Source organism: Ambystoma mexicanum, chromosome 1q (assembly GCF_040938575.1).
Source record: "Ambystoma mexicanum isolate Mex_15411 chromosome 1q, UKY_AmexF1_1, whole genome shotgun sequence".
Taxonomy (NCBI): domain Eukaryota; kingdom Metazoa; phylum Chordata; class Amphibia; order Caudata; family Ambystomatidae; genus Ambystoma; species Ambystoma mexicanum.
This window is the reverse complement of record NC_090922.1, coordinates 59,803,083-59,819,024: the sequence shown is the minus strand read 5'-3', so window position 1 is coordinate 59,819,024 and position 15,942 is coordinate 59,803,083. Positions and strand designations below refer to the sequence as shown.

Sequence of the window (15,942 nt, the reverse complement as noted above, 5' to 3'; positions counted from 1 at the left end):
AGGACATCCCGCACGGATCTCTGCATCTTATCTGGTCAATCTGTGGTTTTAGCGCCTTTCCCCATCACCAAAGGGTGCAATTCGATTCCTAGAGTCCTGCACTATGGTGAGGGGACTTGACGAGTCCGATTGTGCCTCTGGAGGTTCACCTGGAGCTCAGCAAAGACTTGGACGAATTTGGGCTCAGCAAGACATTGCACTACAAATGGGTCGAGGTCTCCTGGGATTCGCAGTCTGCAGCTCTGGAAAGGCACAGCACCTCAGGAGAAGGCTCAGATTGTAGTTTGTCTCAGGGCTGGTTGGTCCCACCAGCCAAAAGGAAGGAGGCGTCCTCTTCAGAGCTCCTCTGTCACATAGAAAACTGGGCCAAGACAGCAGTGGTCGCTTCACAGTGTTGCAGAAGGATCTGCAGGAGTCTCTGGTCATCTTTGGTTACTTCATATTCCAGAGGTCGACTTGCTCTTCACCTCAAGAACCTCACCTTTCATTCATTTTCAGCACACACTCCTCTGCAATCTCTTAGCAGTTTATAGAAAGGGGCGGGTGGCTGTTCAATCAGAACAGCCAGACCCCTAGTGGGAACTGGGGCCATTCAGTCACTCAGGCCGACAGAGCGGGGAGTCAACAACTCCTCCCATACTTCCTGCCTGCACAAACACACTGGAATCTAGGCAGGGACACCTAAGGGTTTCCCCCCAGAGGCAAAAACACAACACAGAACGTTCCCCTCCCAGAATGGTAGAAGGACTAACAAAGAGCAACCACGCTAGAAATGGTGAAAAAAGAAAGGAGCCACCACATTAGAACATTGGTGTCCCTATTGTGCACAACCGAGACTGAATACAGTCTGTGGTATAAAAAATAAATAAACATTTAAAAAAGCACAATAGTTGGTAGAACACATCTACTGCCACCAGCCATAACTAGAGGGTTGTATATGCGAGAGCAGAGAGAAGGGGGATACTAGTTATCCCCTTGGCACTCCACGTAAGGTGATGTGCGCCAATCTCGTAGTATAAAGTTTTAGGAGGGATACAAGGTATCCTCTATCCTTAAGAACTGTAGTTAATAAGGATAAGAAAAGGAAACTCAAAGGAGAACCGAAAAGGTTCTCAGCAACACTGCCCATAAGGAACTGCATGCATGCTGCAAAAGTGAGAGACAGATGCCTTAAGAGATATGGAGGAAAGTAGACTCCATAGTAATGGTAAAACACAAAACAGAGTTCCAAAAGAGAGCACATAAGAACGAATGAGTGGAAAAAGGCGCCACTCATTCAGGATATAAAGGAAAAAGGTCCAGAAGTCCAGCAAAAAATGCTGGGGGTCTAAATAGGAGAGAAGCAGCAAAAATGAAATCTCCCAACGGCACACAACAAAGAAATTAAAATGAGCAGAAAGGAATGCGTGCTGAGAGAGTGACGAAAATCTCTCTGGCACATGCCTACCCAGAGCCCCTTTGCTGAACTCAAGGACAGAATGCTTGAAATAAAAGCAATCACCAATGGTATTTTAGTTGGAGGAATATATTGTGCAAACAATATGCTGAACCACTATACTCTTTATGAATGCATAACCTGTTTTTAAACAGGTTCTCAGTCTTTTATGCTGCACATATCACCACTGTGGTGGTTGTAAAAGGCAGATCCACACCCGCGTAAAGGTGAATTTGGATCAACATGGCAGCAAAGGGGAAGAGTGGGGAAAGGACATACAAACTTAACTCACAACATTAGGGAAATGAAAACGTATGGGTGAATGATAGTTGGGATGCACGTATAGTGTTTGATGTTTTAATCAATCAATAGAAACAATGAGAAAGTGAAGGAGTGCCTATGAGTTGTGAGGGCCATCAACTAGATGATCCTATTGGATTACTTTCTATTGATAGCTGGAGGGGGTTCAGTAAAGCCACCCACGCTGAAGGTGTAGTTAGAGCCAGGAATTGGCTGTGTGTAGAATTAGTGTTTGGGGCCACAAAAGGAAAGTTTGACAATAAAACGTCCCTCGGCCCGGGCCATACCAGATTGGCTTTGTGTGGAGAAGAGAGAAGAAGCCTTGCCCTTGCATGTAGTGAATTTAAGTAAGCCACTGGAATGTAGTTAAGTATGAGAGAATAAATTAAAAGGCAAGGTTGCTCAATAAAGAATGTCAAGCTAGCTAGCTCAAAGGAGAAATTCACATTAAGGCCTAGGAGGCAAACTGTTCCTTATAAGGCTTGTATGCAGAGACCGTCCAATACTGTCAAACACATTTTTCTTGATCCCCACCAAGGTTATCTACTTGACCTCTGCCAAGCGGATAGCTGAATTGTCAAGAGCTCACATTGAAAATAGGCAATGCCATGCATAATGGGTTGTACAGCTTAATAACACAATTACAGCACTTACAAGCTGGTGGAATCCAGCAATGCAGTGCTATACTCCAACTCTGAGGGTCAGACGCTTCTCCAGACAGAGTGCGGGCTAGATCTCTCTCCACTGCAGGTGCCTACCTCCGGAACTGCCTCCCTGTTCTCTCAAGACTTGAGGCGGACAACCTGAAGTTGGAAGCATATCAAGGCCCTCATTTTCTCCTCTGCCTTCTCTCTCGCTCCCTTGATAACTTAACCGTCTGCTGAGCCGAACGGTTGCTTGGTTCCCTTAAGAGTCTCACTGAGCACCAGGCTCCTCCACGACCAGTCTTTCTTTGCACGGCCTCCTGGCCTACCGCACAGAGTCTTGCTGCCCTGTTCGACCCCTGCCCCCTAACCTCTTCCTTGCACTCCCCCCTGCACTTCTAGCTGTCGCACTTGCACAATCCGAATGACAAGGCCTAGCAGGATCGTTTGTCTTGTCCTCCCCTAGGTGTTCCCTCCCTGGTATCTTGTGGCACCTAGAAACACTTGTGTACAGGCACGTTATAAATGCTATATGCATGAAGTGCTCCATAAATCAGAAAATTATTAGGAACAGAACGAGCAAGCACGGTGCAGTGAATTGCAGCCTCTGTACTATGAGCTGGTTGTGATAAAGGGTGAAATTATTACTCACTCCATCACTAGGAAAGGCCATAAACTTGCAAATGGGCAACCACAAAATGTGCATCGGATAAACGTATTACTGTTCTCGGCCATTCGTCTGGAGGCAGTGCATGAATAACCATTACCTGTTCAGTACCAAGACCAACACTAAACACAGCTATGAAGATGGAAACAAAAAAACAGCCACATAAGAACCTGGAAAAACTCACCTGCAAAACTGTTGGATACATCTAGAATTTTCTTGTGCCAAGAGCCAAGCAGCACCCCTACTACTCGTTTCTGGTTCCCAACTTTTCCGATTCTAAAGGAAGTAAAGAATATTAACTCATTAATGTTAAACACTTTATACTACATCTAGATGCCAACATTTAGAAGCCTGGGAGACACCACAGAGATGCTTAATAATGTTTCAATTGTATAAAGACAGACAAAAACACAGAAGGCACCCACTCATGGCTGAAAATACGGTGTCCAATAACGAGTGAACAAAATCACCTGTCCTATTCACGAAAATCTTGCCAAGACCCACCTTAGACCGACCTCCCACTGCCTTTGCCCCTTCCGTCATTCATTTACTGGAAGCATTGATCCACAAAACACCACGCAATAAAGTATGTAAAACTTCAAAAAGGAACTTCAACCATGTTGCAGAGCAGTGTTGCTCACATTAAAAAGCACACCAGCACTGAAAACCCTATACAATAACTTCCAAATACCTGCACTGCTCCCAATGCTGTAATGGAAAACCTTTTGATTACTTCTCTGAGATCTTCCAGTAAAGCCAGGTTACCAGGCACTTCTCCAAGAAACATTTTAATTATCTATGCAGCCACATACTGCCAGTTTGGCAGAAGATAATACTACATGCAAGTCTCCACCAAATGGAACTTCCCTTCTGTACACCCCTAAATCGTTTGTACCAATATATTCCTTGCAATACTCAATGTATCCACCAGTCTATAAATATGTTCCATTTCATACCACAGAAGTTGTCCCACCATTCATAATCAAATGAATCTTAAAAAACATCTAGGACATTCAAAACTAAACATTCCAGGTGATTAAGTGAATTCCAGCCACCACAGCTTCCTTCTAAAAAAAAAAAAAAAAAAAAGCCCCATTTTGTAAACCCACACCCGCACAATGCCTTTAGATTTAAACACAAGTGAACATTCCACGTTGGGGATACTCTCGGGAGGTGGATATTCTTCCAGGTCTATTGAATTGCATGCAAAACCTCTGGCATTCGTCACTTAAGGTTTCCACACATCTGATACGACCTACCAGATCTACTGAAGAATTGCTAGTCCCTGAATGAATATTCTAGGCAGTAGTTGCCAGCTAGTACTTCTAATCATATAGCCTTCATTCGACATGTTAGTCGTTGCCATAAAACATGTTAATCTGGAGATTCAAAAACAAAATACATAAAAGCCAAAGATGCAACGTTTAACAATGGGAATTTCTATGATTTGTAATTACTCACTAAAGTGGCAGTTGGCCAAAAGTGCAATAATAGCCCAATGGTGAGAACATGTCCTTGGCTACACAATTAATCTATAATGGCTGCACGATATGAGAATTCATTGGCTAATATAAGTGCCCAATATATAAAATTTCAAATGTAAGCGACAAGTAATTCGACATCCTAAAATTGTATGTCCAAGCTTCACAATATTCAAAAACAGGAATTACAATTGTACACACATAGAACTTCTAGCAACGAGTGCAAACAGCAAAGAAAGTACATATAACTAACGAGGAATACTACTTTTCTGTCGTTGTTACACCCAAACAATGAAGGGACTTCACTCGTGCAGGGTATGCCATAAGCATTACACATGGAATTCAAATATTTGTTCACAGACACACAATATCCATGGCAAAAGAAGAAATGGGCCACGTTTCCCTTTCCAGGCCACGATCCGGACATAAATCATTCACACATGTCCCACAGTGTTGTACGGAAATTAGCCTAATCTAAATTTCATATAGAGCGTGCGTGCCAGAGCAGGGTTTACCAAATCTAGGTATTTCTCATACACCAATGTTGGCTTGCTAGCCATATGTAGCACCCATTGACAACATACTACACGCAATTACCATTTTGGTCTCTACACCTCCCGTGAGATTCTCTTGGCCTTATCCGCATCACCCTTGGTGATACTCGAGAGATTATTCCATGCGTCTTCCATATTCTGTGCGAACAAGGATTTTTTTTTTTTTTTTTAACATGTTTAAACCAAGGTAAAGATCTTCCTCCCTCAAGTTCCAGCAAATGTGCTAATGCGTTACGATACATTCTCAATTCAGGGGTTGACCACAATCTGAACCAATAAGCAACTAGCCTAGAGCTTGCATCACTGTTTTTTGGCCCTAGGCCGAATTCTAAAAGGGCAGGGTTACCCGGGAATGCTTCTGGCAACCTAAGCAACTTTTTGAGAAAGCTTCATTCAGCCAAGTCCAATTTCTGGTTGGATGAATGTCCCCAAACCTCAGCCCCATACAGGGGGAATATACCTGTTGAGGGCTGGCGGAATTGCACCCAGTCCATGGGTGTTAAAAAACCTCCATATCGGCCCCCCAAATGTTTGCACTGTGGTTGTGCATTTAAATATTTGGGAGGTCCAGTTTGCTTCGTCATTATACCTTACCCCCAGATAAATCGTAAGAATGTACCATTAATGTTCAATGTTAGTTTTGTGAACGTTGGACAAAACCCTAAGGCTTTGGTTTTCCCCCCATGTTTATTCAAAATGGAGCTCCATGCATTTCTCCACAAAGGCCTCAAGTGTAAGCAGATGTGGATAAAGGCACTGCATCATCTGCAACTAGGAGTATTGCGATTGATTCTTGTGCAACTTTCGGCTGATCCAGGCATTTCTTCCCGACATGCTAAGGGGTGAGGACGCAGCCCTCTCTCACCCCTATGGTCACTGAATGAAACCGTTAACAGCCCCCCCCACTCCCCAATCACTATTATTATAGTACAGCTGTACCATAATTTACAATAGATTAGCTGTATACCCCTCTTGGCCACAATGGACCACAGCAACACCCGCGACACAGTAGAAAGCGGTCCCGAGATCGATGAACGCAGAAAATAACATTCATATTTCTCAGGACAGTGTATTTTTTCGTTACCATACCAGGTGTAGCGGAAAGCCCGGTCCATAGTGTTCTTTTTGGGCCTAAAACCAACCTACTACACTACGCAGTTTCTAATCTAGCACTAGCAAACAAGCCTGGGCTTATTATGTCCACGCCAGAGGCTAACTTTGCAAGTTAAGCCATTGTGGTATACTCTTACGAATCAGATTAGTTGCATTATCTAAAGACTCATGTGTTAACTCCACACTAATAACCTACAAACGGTCCCCATGATTCTCTGTATGTAGGAAATGTATCCAAACTTTTTAATGCACGTCTTTGGCCAGTGGCAACCACCATAAACTCAGTTCATACACAATGTAAGCCGCAAAACCTTGCATAGATTTCAGTGGGCTCTCACCTGGCAAAAGCAAAATTATCCAATTTTACCCACTCTAGGGTCTCGGGAGGCTGAGAAGAATAGGTGTTTATTACATAGGGAGGCTCACCAAGGTGGAGGGATGGGTCTTATTGTGGTGTAGTTGACTGGACAGCATGCTCAGAGGGCCCTATAGTGAGGTTCTGCTGCAAAGTCCATCAAAAATTCCGAAGCATCTATATTTCGTCCAGACATTTTTTTTTTCACTATGTGTATTTTTTTTACCTAGGTAAAGTCTTTTTATTGAAAGTTTCCTAAGCAAGTTTACATATGGACGAGTTAAATTGATATTATAGAAGAGTTCATTGAATGCATTGTAAAGATAAAGGATACTAATATGTACAGTACCGTGTGTATTTTTTTTTTACTAAGAACAAACTACTGTAGATTGTGACATATGAATGTGATGGCAGTAATCAAAGTAACTTTTTAAGCCAGCCAGGTGTCCTTTTTTAAAACCAGAAAGTTCTGACTTTCTCACTTGTATGTATATCAGCCAGCTTGCCAATGTAGTTGGTACTTTGGTTGATTGCAAAGAGAATTAGATTGACGCACTCTACCCAGGCCCTTCTGTGTAGCAACTTCACAGACTAGAAATGCTCTGATTACTTACTCCTAGTCCTACTCTTCCTCGTTAAAGTACTTACCTCATGAGGCCCCTGCCTCTGACACAGGACCTTCTTTTATTTCTTTTTATCCCCTCCCCCATAGCCATGTCACTCAGTTTCATATTACCAAGCCGGAGAATGGGACCTTCCCCGCCGGGAGGGTGAAGAGGGTCGTCAGTACTGTGACTATGAAGAGTAGGACTAGGAGTAATGACGATTGCTGGTAAGTAATCCGAGCATTAACTCCACATCCACTCTTCCTCGTCCCAGTACTTACCTCATGAGGTATACCAAAACAGCAATGGGGAAAAGGTCCCAATGAGAGAGAGCCAAAAACTGCAGAAAAAAAACACCTTTAAGAACTCAATTTCACATCCCCACTGACAAACCTCCAACCCCTGAGTGGGAGACATTCAACCTATAGTGGTTGATGAAAATGTTTTGATCAGCCCAGGTGGCAGTCCTACAAATCTCCTGCAGAGAACCCCCTTCACCCCCCATGTATCGGCCCAGGAGGCCACCAAACCCCTGGTGGACCGCCCCTGAATGTGCACAGGCAGACCAGAAGCCACATGGGCCATGGAGAACACAACACAAATCCATCGGCTAACGGACACCACCGATGCCTCATGCCCAGCACCAGCTGGGCCAAAAGTAATCAGAAGACCATCGGAGTGGCGGAAAGGGGCAGTCCTAGCCAAATACTACACCGCACTTTATAAGTACAAGGACGGGAAGAAGAAACAACCCTGGAGCAACTTCCACACCAACACCTCCCCACCCAAGTGACCATCAGAGTCCCCCAAAAGGAATTTAATGGAGGCCAATTGAGAGTGAAGCGGGGAAACCGCTAGGCCCTTGTCAGACCACTCCTGGAGGAATTGAAGGGTAGCGGGAGGCCAGAAGGTAGGGGAGGTACCCCAGACCGCCCATAAAAGTCCCGGCAAAGGCTCCAATGCCTGCTGTACGCCTACTGCAGGGACTAAGAGCATTCATTATGGACTCAACTACAGGACCAGAGAACCCCCAAGATATCCATAGTCCGTGCAATAGCCATACTGCCCATTGTATCCGGCGGATCCCCAACTGCAGATCCCCTTGAAGGGGACAAGGCCACTTCGGGACCACCCAAGGCTCCTGGAACAGAAGCACCAACAAAGAGGGGAATCAACTCCAGGGGGAGGGGGCAGAACGGAGCCAAACACAATAGTCACCATGGACACTCTGATGCGCTCGACCACCCATGGCAGAAGGGGAATAGGTGGTTAAGCAAAAAGAAGACCCCGAGGCTACTGCAAGAAGATCTTGCTGAACATTGACCACCCCCCTAATATGTGAGGCCATCAGGGACACCAGATGTGATTCCCCCAGGCGCCTATCTGAGTAACCAAGGCATTACAGGAGCGGCCGGAACCCCCTTGGCGGTTGACATATGCCAAGGCCGTCGTATCGTCGGACAAAAACTGCCCGGCCTACCAGCAACCTCTTGAAGTACACCAGAGCTCTGAGAATGGCACACAACTCACGCCAATGGGATGATCGACGACTCTCCTCCAAATCCCACATCCCCATAGCAGAGTGTATCCCTAAAGTAGCACCCCCAACCCCTTCCGCAGGAGTTGGTAGTAAGAGTGGTCACAGGAGAAAGGACCAGGGATACCCCAGCCCAAAGATTCGGAACCCCAAACCACTACAGCTGGCAGATCTGGTGACACCGGAATCAAAGCCTCGAAAGCTTGAGACGTTGGGTGCCAGTGGGAGAGAAGATAAGACACCAGGGGACATAGATTAAGATAGGCCCAGGGAACTCAAAACACGCAAAACACCCTCCCCATCCTGGTGCAAACCTGTGCCCCAATGAAAACTAGATCCTGAGAAGGCTCCAGGTGAGACTTCTGCCAGTACACCAGGAAACCCCCAGTCCTTCAACGCCTGGCATACCAATCGGAGTTGAGTCATGACAGCCTGCCAGCAGGACGCTTCCAATCGTCCAGGTAGGGAAAAAATCTGAATGCCCTGCAGATGTAAATGCGCCACTAGGGGAGCCACCAGCTTGGTGAATACCCTGGGGGGCGATCGCAGTCCGAACAGGAGCATTCTGAACTGAAAAAGTCAGGATCCCACCGCAAGGCGGAAGAACTTCATGTGCCAGGGACAGAGAGCCACGTGGCAATAAGCATCCTAGAGATCCAGACACGCCATCCAAACCCCCTTGAATAACTTTGGAAGAATGTTCTGTAAAGTTAGTGTTTTAAGTGTTCCTTCTGGAACGAAGCAGTTCGGGGCTTTGAGGTCCAAAATTAGGCGATACTTCCCCAAAGGTTTGGGGACCAGGAACGAGAGTAGGAACCCTGACCCTGAACAGGGAGAGGAACGGGCATGATGGCCGCCTTCAACATCAACTCAGAGAGAGCGGCCTCCATGGCCAACCTCTCGATCCGTGACCGAGGAACCACAGTCCGAACCATGCAATGCTGGACAGGAGGAGATAGGAAATGCACTTGACAACCCCTCCAAACTGTGTCCAGAACCCAGGAGTCGGAACACCACCTTACCCATACTGGAGAAGAAAAAAAAAAAAACTTAGTCGCCCGGCAACTGGCATGTCCAAACCGTCAGGACAGGCGCCGACCCAGGACGCAAAGAGCATGGAGGACCCCGCACCCACACCCTCCGAAAAGAAATGTGATGAGGAGCCAGGGAAAGACCTACTGGACACTGCACCAGCAACAAAGGAAGACCTCTTGGCCATTGAAGGAGGCTAGCGTTGAAGTTTGTCAGCATGTTCGTCTGCCCTAAAAACTACCTTATCCACAAGGGAATCCCCAAAAAGCCTGGACCCATTGAAAGGAAGTTTCAGGGCAGCCACCCTCTGAGACCCATCAGTTTTCCAGTCCCTTAGGTGCACATGCCTCCGGGCAGACACCAGCCCCGATGGTCATGGCTGAACCACTCACCCCATAAGTCAGAAAGGACAAATGTTCAACCTGTCTCTGCAATGCCGATAGCAAAGGGGCAAAATCAGAACCTTCATTGACAGCCCTCTTCAATTTCCTTAAAACCGCTTAGCATCGTTTCAGCCGTGTAAGAGCCATAGACATTCGCCCTAATGGCCAGATGCGCCCCTGCATGAACTTTCTTAAGGCTGGAATTAACCCGGCGGTCCACTGAATCCCGGACGGCCGCCTCCTCGGCCGACAGAGAAGCGACCCACCAGGCTGGCGAGGATATTGTCGCCTTCAACAGGATCAGACCGCAAAGTCTTGCCCTTCAATGGGTAAAGTATGGACATGAAGAGGGGCATTGCAATTCAATTTTCTCCAGGTCAAGCCATTCCTGAAGGATTTTATCCCGGACATCAGAAACCAATGGCAACCCCAACCTAGGGAAGTCTATACTGGCGAATAGAAGGGTCGGCCCCCCTCCATCGGTACCAAGGGCTCCAAAACCCCCATGCAATCCCCCACCATGAGCCAGCACCTCTCCACTCCCTCTGTCCATGTACTTCCCGTCTGCATCAGCCGAAGAGGAACAAGAGGAGGAACAAGATCCAGTGCCAGAAAATTAAGAGGAAGACAGGCTCCAGCGCTTGTGTCCATGTGCACGCCTCAACCCATGATGTATAAGCAGCCTCTTCAACTCCTGTCTGGATAAGGAAAAACACTTAGGCTTCTTTCTCCAGCTGAAGACCACAGGAGAAGAGGGAGAGGAAGAAGACAGGACCAGATGCCTGTTCTTCGTGGAATGGTTACCCATCTTGTATTCACAGAAACAGGTGACCAACGGATGCCCAGGCCTTTCAAGTAATGATGCAAAACTAAATGCCAACCAGCCGTTAGAGATGCTTGCCCCCTAAATAAAGGCCAGTCAGCCAATAAGAACACATCACTCCCAATGGCAACCCCACTCACAGCACCATAGGCGGAGGCCACCCGCCTCCGGAGCAACGTGGAGAGAGCAACACAAGCTGTAAAGCCGCTTGTAGCGTTTAGGAGGAAAGCGTCACCAACAGAGATAGGAGCCAGTCGACTCCCGCTTCAGCCGCCCGAGTCCCCTCCCCAAAACCTCTTACCCGCTTCTCCAGGACCAGGGCGGGAAAACCCTGCACTGGCCATAGCCCCGCTGAAGCCAGGCCAGGCGAGGTATCCAACCCCACCGGGTCCCAAGCCCTGCAGTGAATCCGGGAGCATCGCTGCACCGGAGGAAGCCGAAAGTCCCGCCACACAGCCCCACAAGGGGGCCAGCAATCGTCGCTCCCCAGCGCCGGGAAAATAAAAAGCCCAACCTGCCGGAGGCAGGACAAATTAAACTGAGTGACATGGCTATGGGGGAGGAGTTATAGGGATAGAAAGAAATAAAAGGTGGTCCTGTGTCAGAGGCAGGGGCCTCATGAGTTAAGTACTGGGACGAGGAAGAGTGGACGTAATGCAACTGAAAGACCCTGCACCCCAGAGAAAACCGAAAGAAATGGCATCACATATGCAGGTCAAAAAATGGCTAAAACATGAAGGTTTTGCCCCAAAAACTCAAATTGTTGGTTAAGGAGATGGCCAGTTGCAGTTACTGCCATTATACGATTTGGTGGGCGGTAAATCACATTACTGTTGAAAAGGGTTTTTAGAACACAGTGTAAGATCCTTTGTCAAGCCTTTGCAAATGAAGCTACACGATTTTGGGAAGTGAATTAAGAGCAAAGGGAAAAGCGATTCCAGATACAAGCAATGCGCTTCACAGGGCATTCTTAGGCAAGTAAAATAATTGTTTTGTTCCAAATTTAAAAAGAAATGTCCTTCGAAATCGGTGAATAAGACCTTTACCAGGATTTGGATGGGAAACTAACAAATGACTGCTTCACTTCTATGTAAAAAACCTGCTCTGTTCTCTTCGTTGTGGGCTCAGAAGACTTAGTGTTCTTATGTTTACTGCCTGTTCCGAGGGATGTTCAATTGGCTTTATTTGTATGCGATTTTGTTTTCAAATTTACAATTTGAGAGGGTTAGTGTTGGGAGCAGTCAAAGACATCTATGGACAGAAACTGGAAAACAAACAGATCATACCATGGAATGGAAATGCATGCAAAAGGGTATGATCACCACAATTAGAAGTAACTGAAAACACAAGAAAGGCCTTACAACCTGGTGTCCTTGCCATGCTCCCACCACTGGCCTCGTGCAGACAAGGCCCCATTTCACTTTCTCATGCTGCCACTGGCATATCCCCTGCCTAACTCGTGCTCTTAAGATAGGTGTGCCACATGCAACTGGGAATAGGCAAATGTGGGAAGAGGGGAGCCTGCAGACTCCAGTTATTACCAAAAGCTAGGCTCTAATGGTTACGGGAGTCAAGAACCTTTCAGTTTCCTTGGTATGTATATTTTGTTGGGTGGGGTATGTGATATCAGCTAAGGGCGCTCCGGGCCCTATTCAATTACATAGGTTTTCAGGCACGTGCGTGAAAGTAAACGGAGAAATGATTCCCCTACTCCGTAATGGTACAATTAGAATGAATATTTCACACAATTTTCTGCGCCACTGTTGGTACAAAGAAATCCTCTCAAGTTTGTAGATTTAAGATTTTTTTTTTTGTAAAATTTGGCCCTCGGACATGTGTTTCGGCACCTCCTGTGCCTTTTTCAAATCAGGGCAAATCTATTACATTACATATTGCGTTAAATTCAATGTATCAATATAAAATAGGCGACCGTTATTAATACATGTTCATAAATCTTAATTCAGTTGCATAAAATGAGGTGGGAAAAAAATAAACATAATAAAAGTAACCAAGAAAAAACAGAGATGGGAACCGGGAAGGGTGATTTAGGGTCAATTGAAAAGAAAAAGCATTAGAGAGAAATGACAGTGAATATATGTCCGAGTTGTCCTGTAAGCAATACTTCCGCCAATCAATTCGTTTCGTTCCCTGCTTTTTCTTTTCAATTCACCCCAACTCATCCTTCCCGTCCCCATCTGTTTTGATACATTGAATTTAATGCAATGCATTATGTAATGAAATAGATTTGCCCTGATTTGAAGGCGGCACAGGAGGTACCGAAACACGCGTCTCACAGAAGGCCAAATTTTCCCTAAAAAAAAAAAAAAAAAAAAAAAAAAAATATGCACCACAAAATCTTAAATCTAGAAACTTGAGAAAGGGTTTCTTTGTACCAACAGTGGCGCAGAAAATTGTGTGAAAGATTCATTCCAATCCTTCTTTGGTATGTAGGTTGGCAGCTCAGGTGCTATGCTCAGTGGCCAGTTGAACTAGTTGGGCATAGTACGGAGTTTGTCAAGAGATATGGGCAGGAGCCAGTCTACTTCAGTGCCTCCCACGACACTAACTGCTCTCACAGTCCAGTGCCACAGTGGAATCCCTCGGAAAACGTGCAGGTAGAAACACTTTCGTCATAATAATGTAAAAAAAAAAAAAAAAAAAAAAAATCACAACCACCATCAATGAACCCCCTCCTCTGCAGTTCTGAATGGGAAGCTTCCAGATAGTACTCTAGAAACTGCTCCCCAAGAAATTATCTTCCTTCTCGTCACCTATTACCTCACTATAAAGTGCACCCGGTTCCAAATGTACATCAGCCCCAAGGCAAACGCACCACTTGTATAAACAATACAAGTAGTTTCAATCCGCATGCACATTAAACACTTTAAACGCCGCCCCAACTGAATAAAAAGAGCCTGACACAGACCTCGTGTATGCAGTACATGTCCTATGATCTGACAATGCTCACAGATTAAAGCCGCTGCCTTCTTTACAAGTGACTGCACATTAAAGCCCCGGTTTTTGCACATGCAAGCCACCGCACTCATCACTGACACTGCACGCCACAGAGAAGTGCCCATTCACAACATATTAACGCCACTTCCTTCTGCATAAAAGAACATTTTTCGTCTCATTGAGCGCCCACTCCCCTACTTTATTCAACATAAAATGAAGCCATGTACGTCTCGAAGTCCATTCGCCATTCACGTTGTCACTGCAGTCAATCTCTTATAGGTGAAAGTCAAGTATTTCCTATTAAAAAGCCAGGCGCTCGTGCACTGTCACTTCTCCCGTCACGCCCCTTGCTCCAGGTTCGGTTTTCCAAGCACGCCCCCCTTCAAGTCAGTGCACTCTGCTGGAAGAAGTTGATTCAAGACTATTTGGCCTCCAACCCTTTTCCCTCCGAAGCTGAGATTCCCCTCTCGCTTTCTGGTTTTCCCCACAGAGACACCATCTATCATGAGTCAGCGCAGTGCCGCACTCCAGGCTACCACGCAGGGCATCACCTGTTAAAATGATCCACAACGCTCAGCAGAACCAGCGGGTGCACCACCACCCTCTCCACTGCGAGCTCCGGCATGGGGGCGCTGGGGGGGATCGAGGAGTGGAGCTGCTTAAAGAAAGCAAATCTTCGGCCTCACTCTACAACCGGCACCGCACAGCTACCAATCCAATACCAACAACAAGCGGTTACTTCCGGGTTACCGCACCAGCATCGGAAGTGAATGACATCAGTGGGCGCCATATTGTTCAACAACATAGAAGACTCACACTATAGGAAGCCATCATGACAGTGTAAAGTAGGTCGGAGTAAATATAGAGTACATCTTGTAAAGTTGCTTTTATTTTAACTTTGGTTATACTAGGTCTGTATACTTCCATTAAAATTAAAATGTGCTTATTAAACTGATATATCGTTCATGATATGTATACTTTAAAGAAATATACAGTACAAAATCTGATTCGTAAACCAAACTATTTTTTTTTCAATTAAATGATCATATCCGAAACGACTATAATGTATAACAAATATAATTATTTTACATAAAACATTATTCGGTAAACTCTCAACAACTACGACCATAAGGTCGACAAATGACTGGTTCAAAAAGGCCCTAAGAAAGGAGTCAACGTTCAACGTCCGGCTTCGCCGAAGATCTAAACTCCGCTTCTGCCGCGTCTCGGGTTGAGTGCCCGCTTCCTCCTGAGATGTTCGCAACTGGGGCTTATTTTGAAAAGCATTTTTTTCTGTAATGAAAAAAGTCCTGCTACTCCCCCCTAGCCCCTCAACAGCAGTGTGTTCAATTCAAATACGGTCTCATGCTTTCTTTCTTTAAATTAGAGTAGGCGTGGGCGGACCCACGCAGGCGCTTCCCCATCCAATTGGATGATGCGTGCCCGCAAACCACCCACCCCTGCCCCAATCTACTTTTTTGGTAACGTTAGTGGCAGATGGCATTTTAACACATAACAAAACATATATAAAACTGCAGGATCATTACAGATGCAGGAAACTCATCTATTAGAGCTCTGTCCATCTACCTGGGATAAAATACATGCAAACCCAATTTGCATATGGATTGCACCAACAGGACTGACTTCACAGAAAAAGGACATTGCAAGGAGCATTATCAGTCTTTGATACTTGGAGGCACAATGGAAGTGACTTTAGAATAAGTTGATATGATATGGCATTTATAACTCCCCTGTACACAAGTGTTTCTAGACCAACAAGACAAGGAGGGGGAAACGGAGGGAGGGCAAAACAACGACCTTACTAGGCCATGTGTCATTACTAGGCAGTTTCCGGCTTCTGGCAGCTCTGAAGCCAGACTGGTTTTCATGGAGACTACCAGCAGATTCAGTGTGAATATTAAGCTGGGAGATGGCCAGCTTTTCCAAGAGTTTGCCCAGGAAAGCAGTGATGGAGATTGGGCGATAGGTAGCCGGAGAGGAAGGATCGACATAGGGCTTCTTGAGAAGGGGACGCACAAGGGAGTGCTTAAGGGGGGA

The 15,942-nt window shown here is 45.9% G+C and overlaps 1 protein-coding gene across 1 annotated transcript in view; it reads right to left on the bottom strand.

Moving 5' to 3' along the window:
- Positions 1 to 14,718, bottom strand: part of PSMD7 (proteasome 26S subunit, non-ATPase 7) — a 62,773-nt gene extending 48,055 nt beyond the window's left edge. The window contains exons 1-2 of the mRNA XM_069635511.1: positions 14,436 to 14,718; positions 3,231 to 3,322 (exon numbers count right to left, since the gene is read on the bottom strand). Of these exons, the coding sequence (XP_069491612.1) occupies positions 3,231 to 3,322; positions 14,436 to 14,509 (166 nt within the window). The 5' untranslated portion in view covers positions 14,510 to 14,718. The remainder of the gene's footprint in view (positions 1 to 3,230; positions 3,323 to 14,435) is intronic.
- Between the last annotated feature and the right edge of the window lie 1,224 nt (positions 14,719 to 15,942).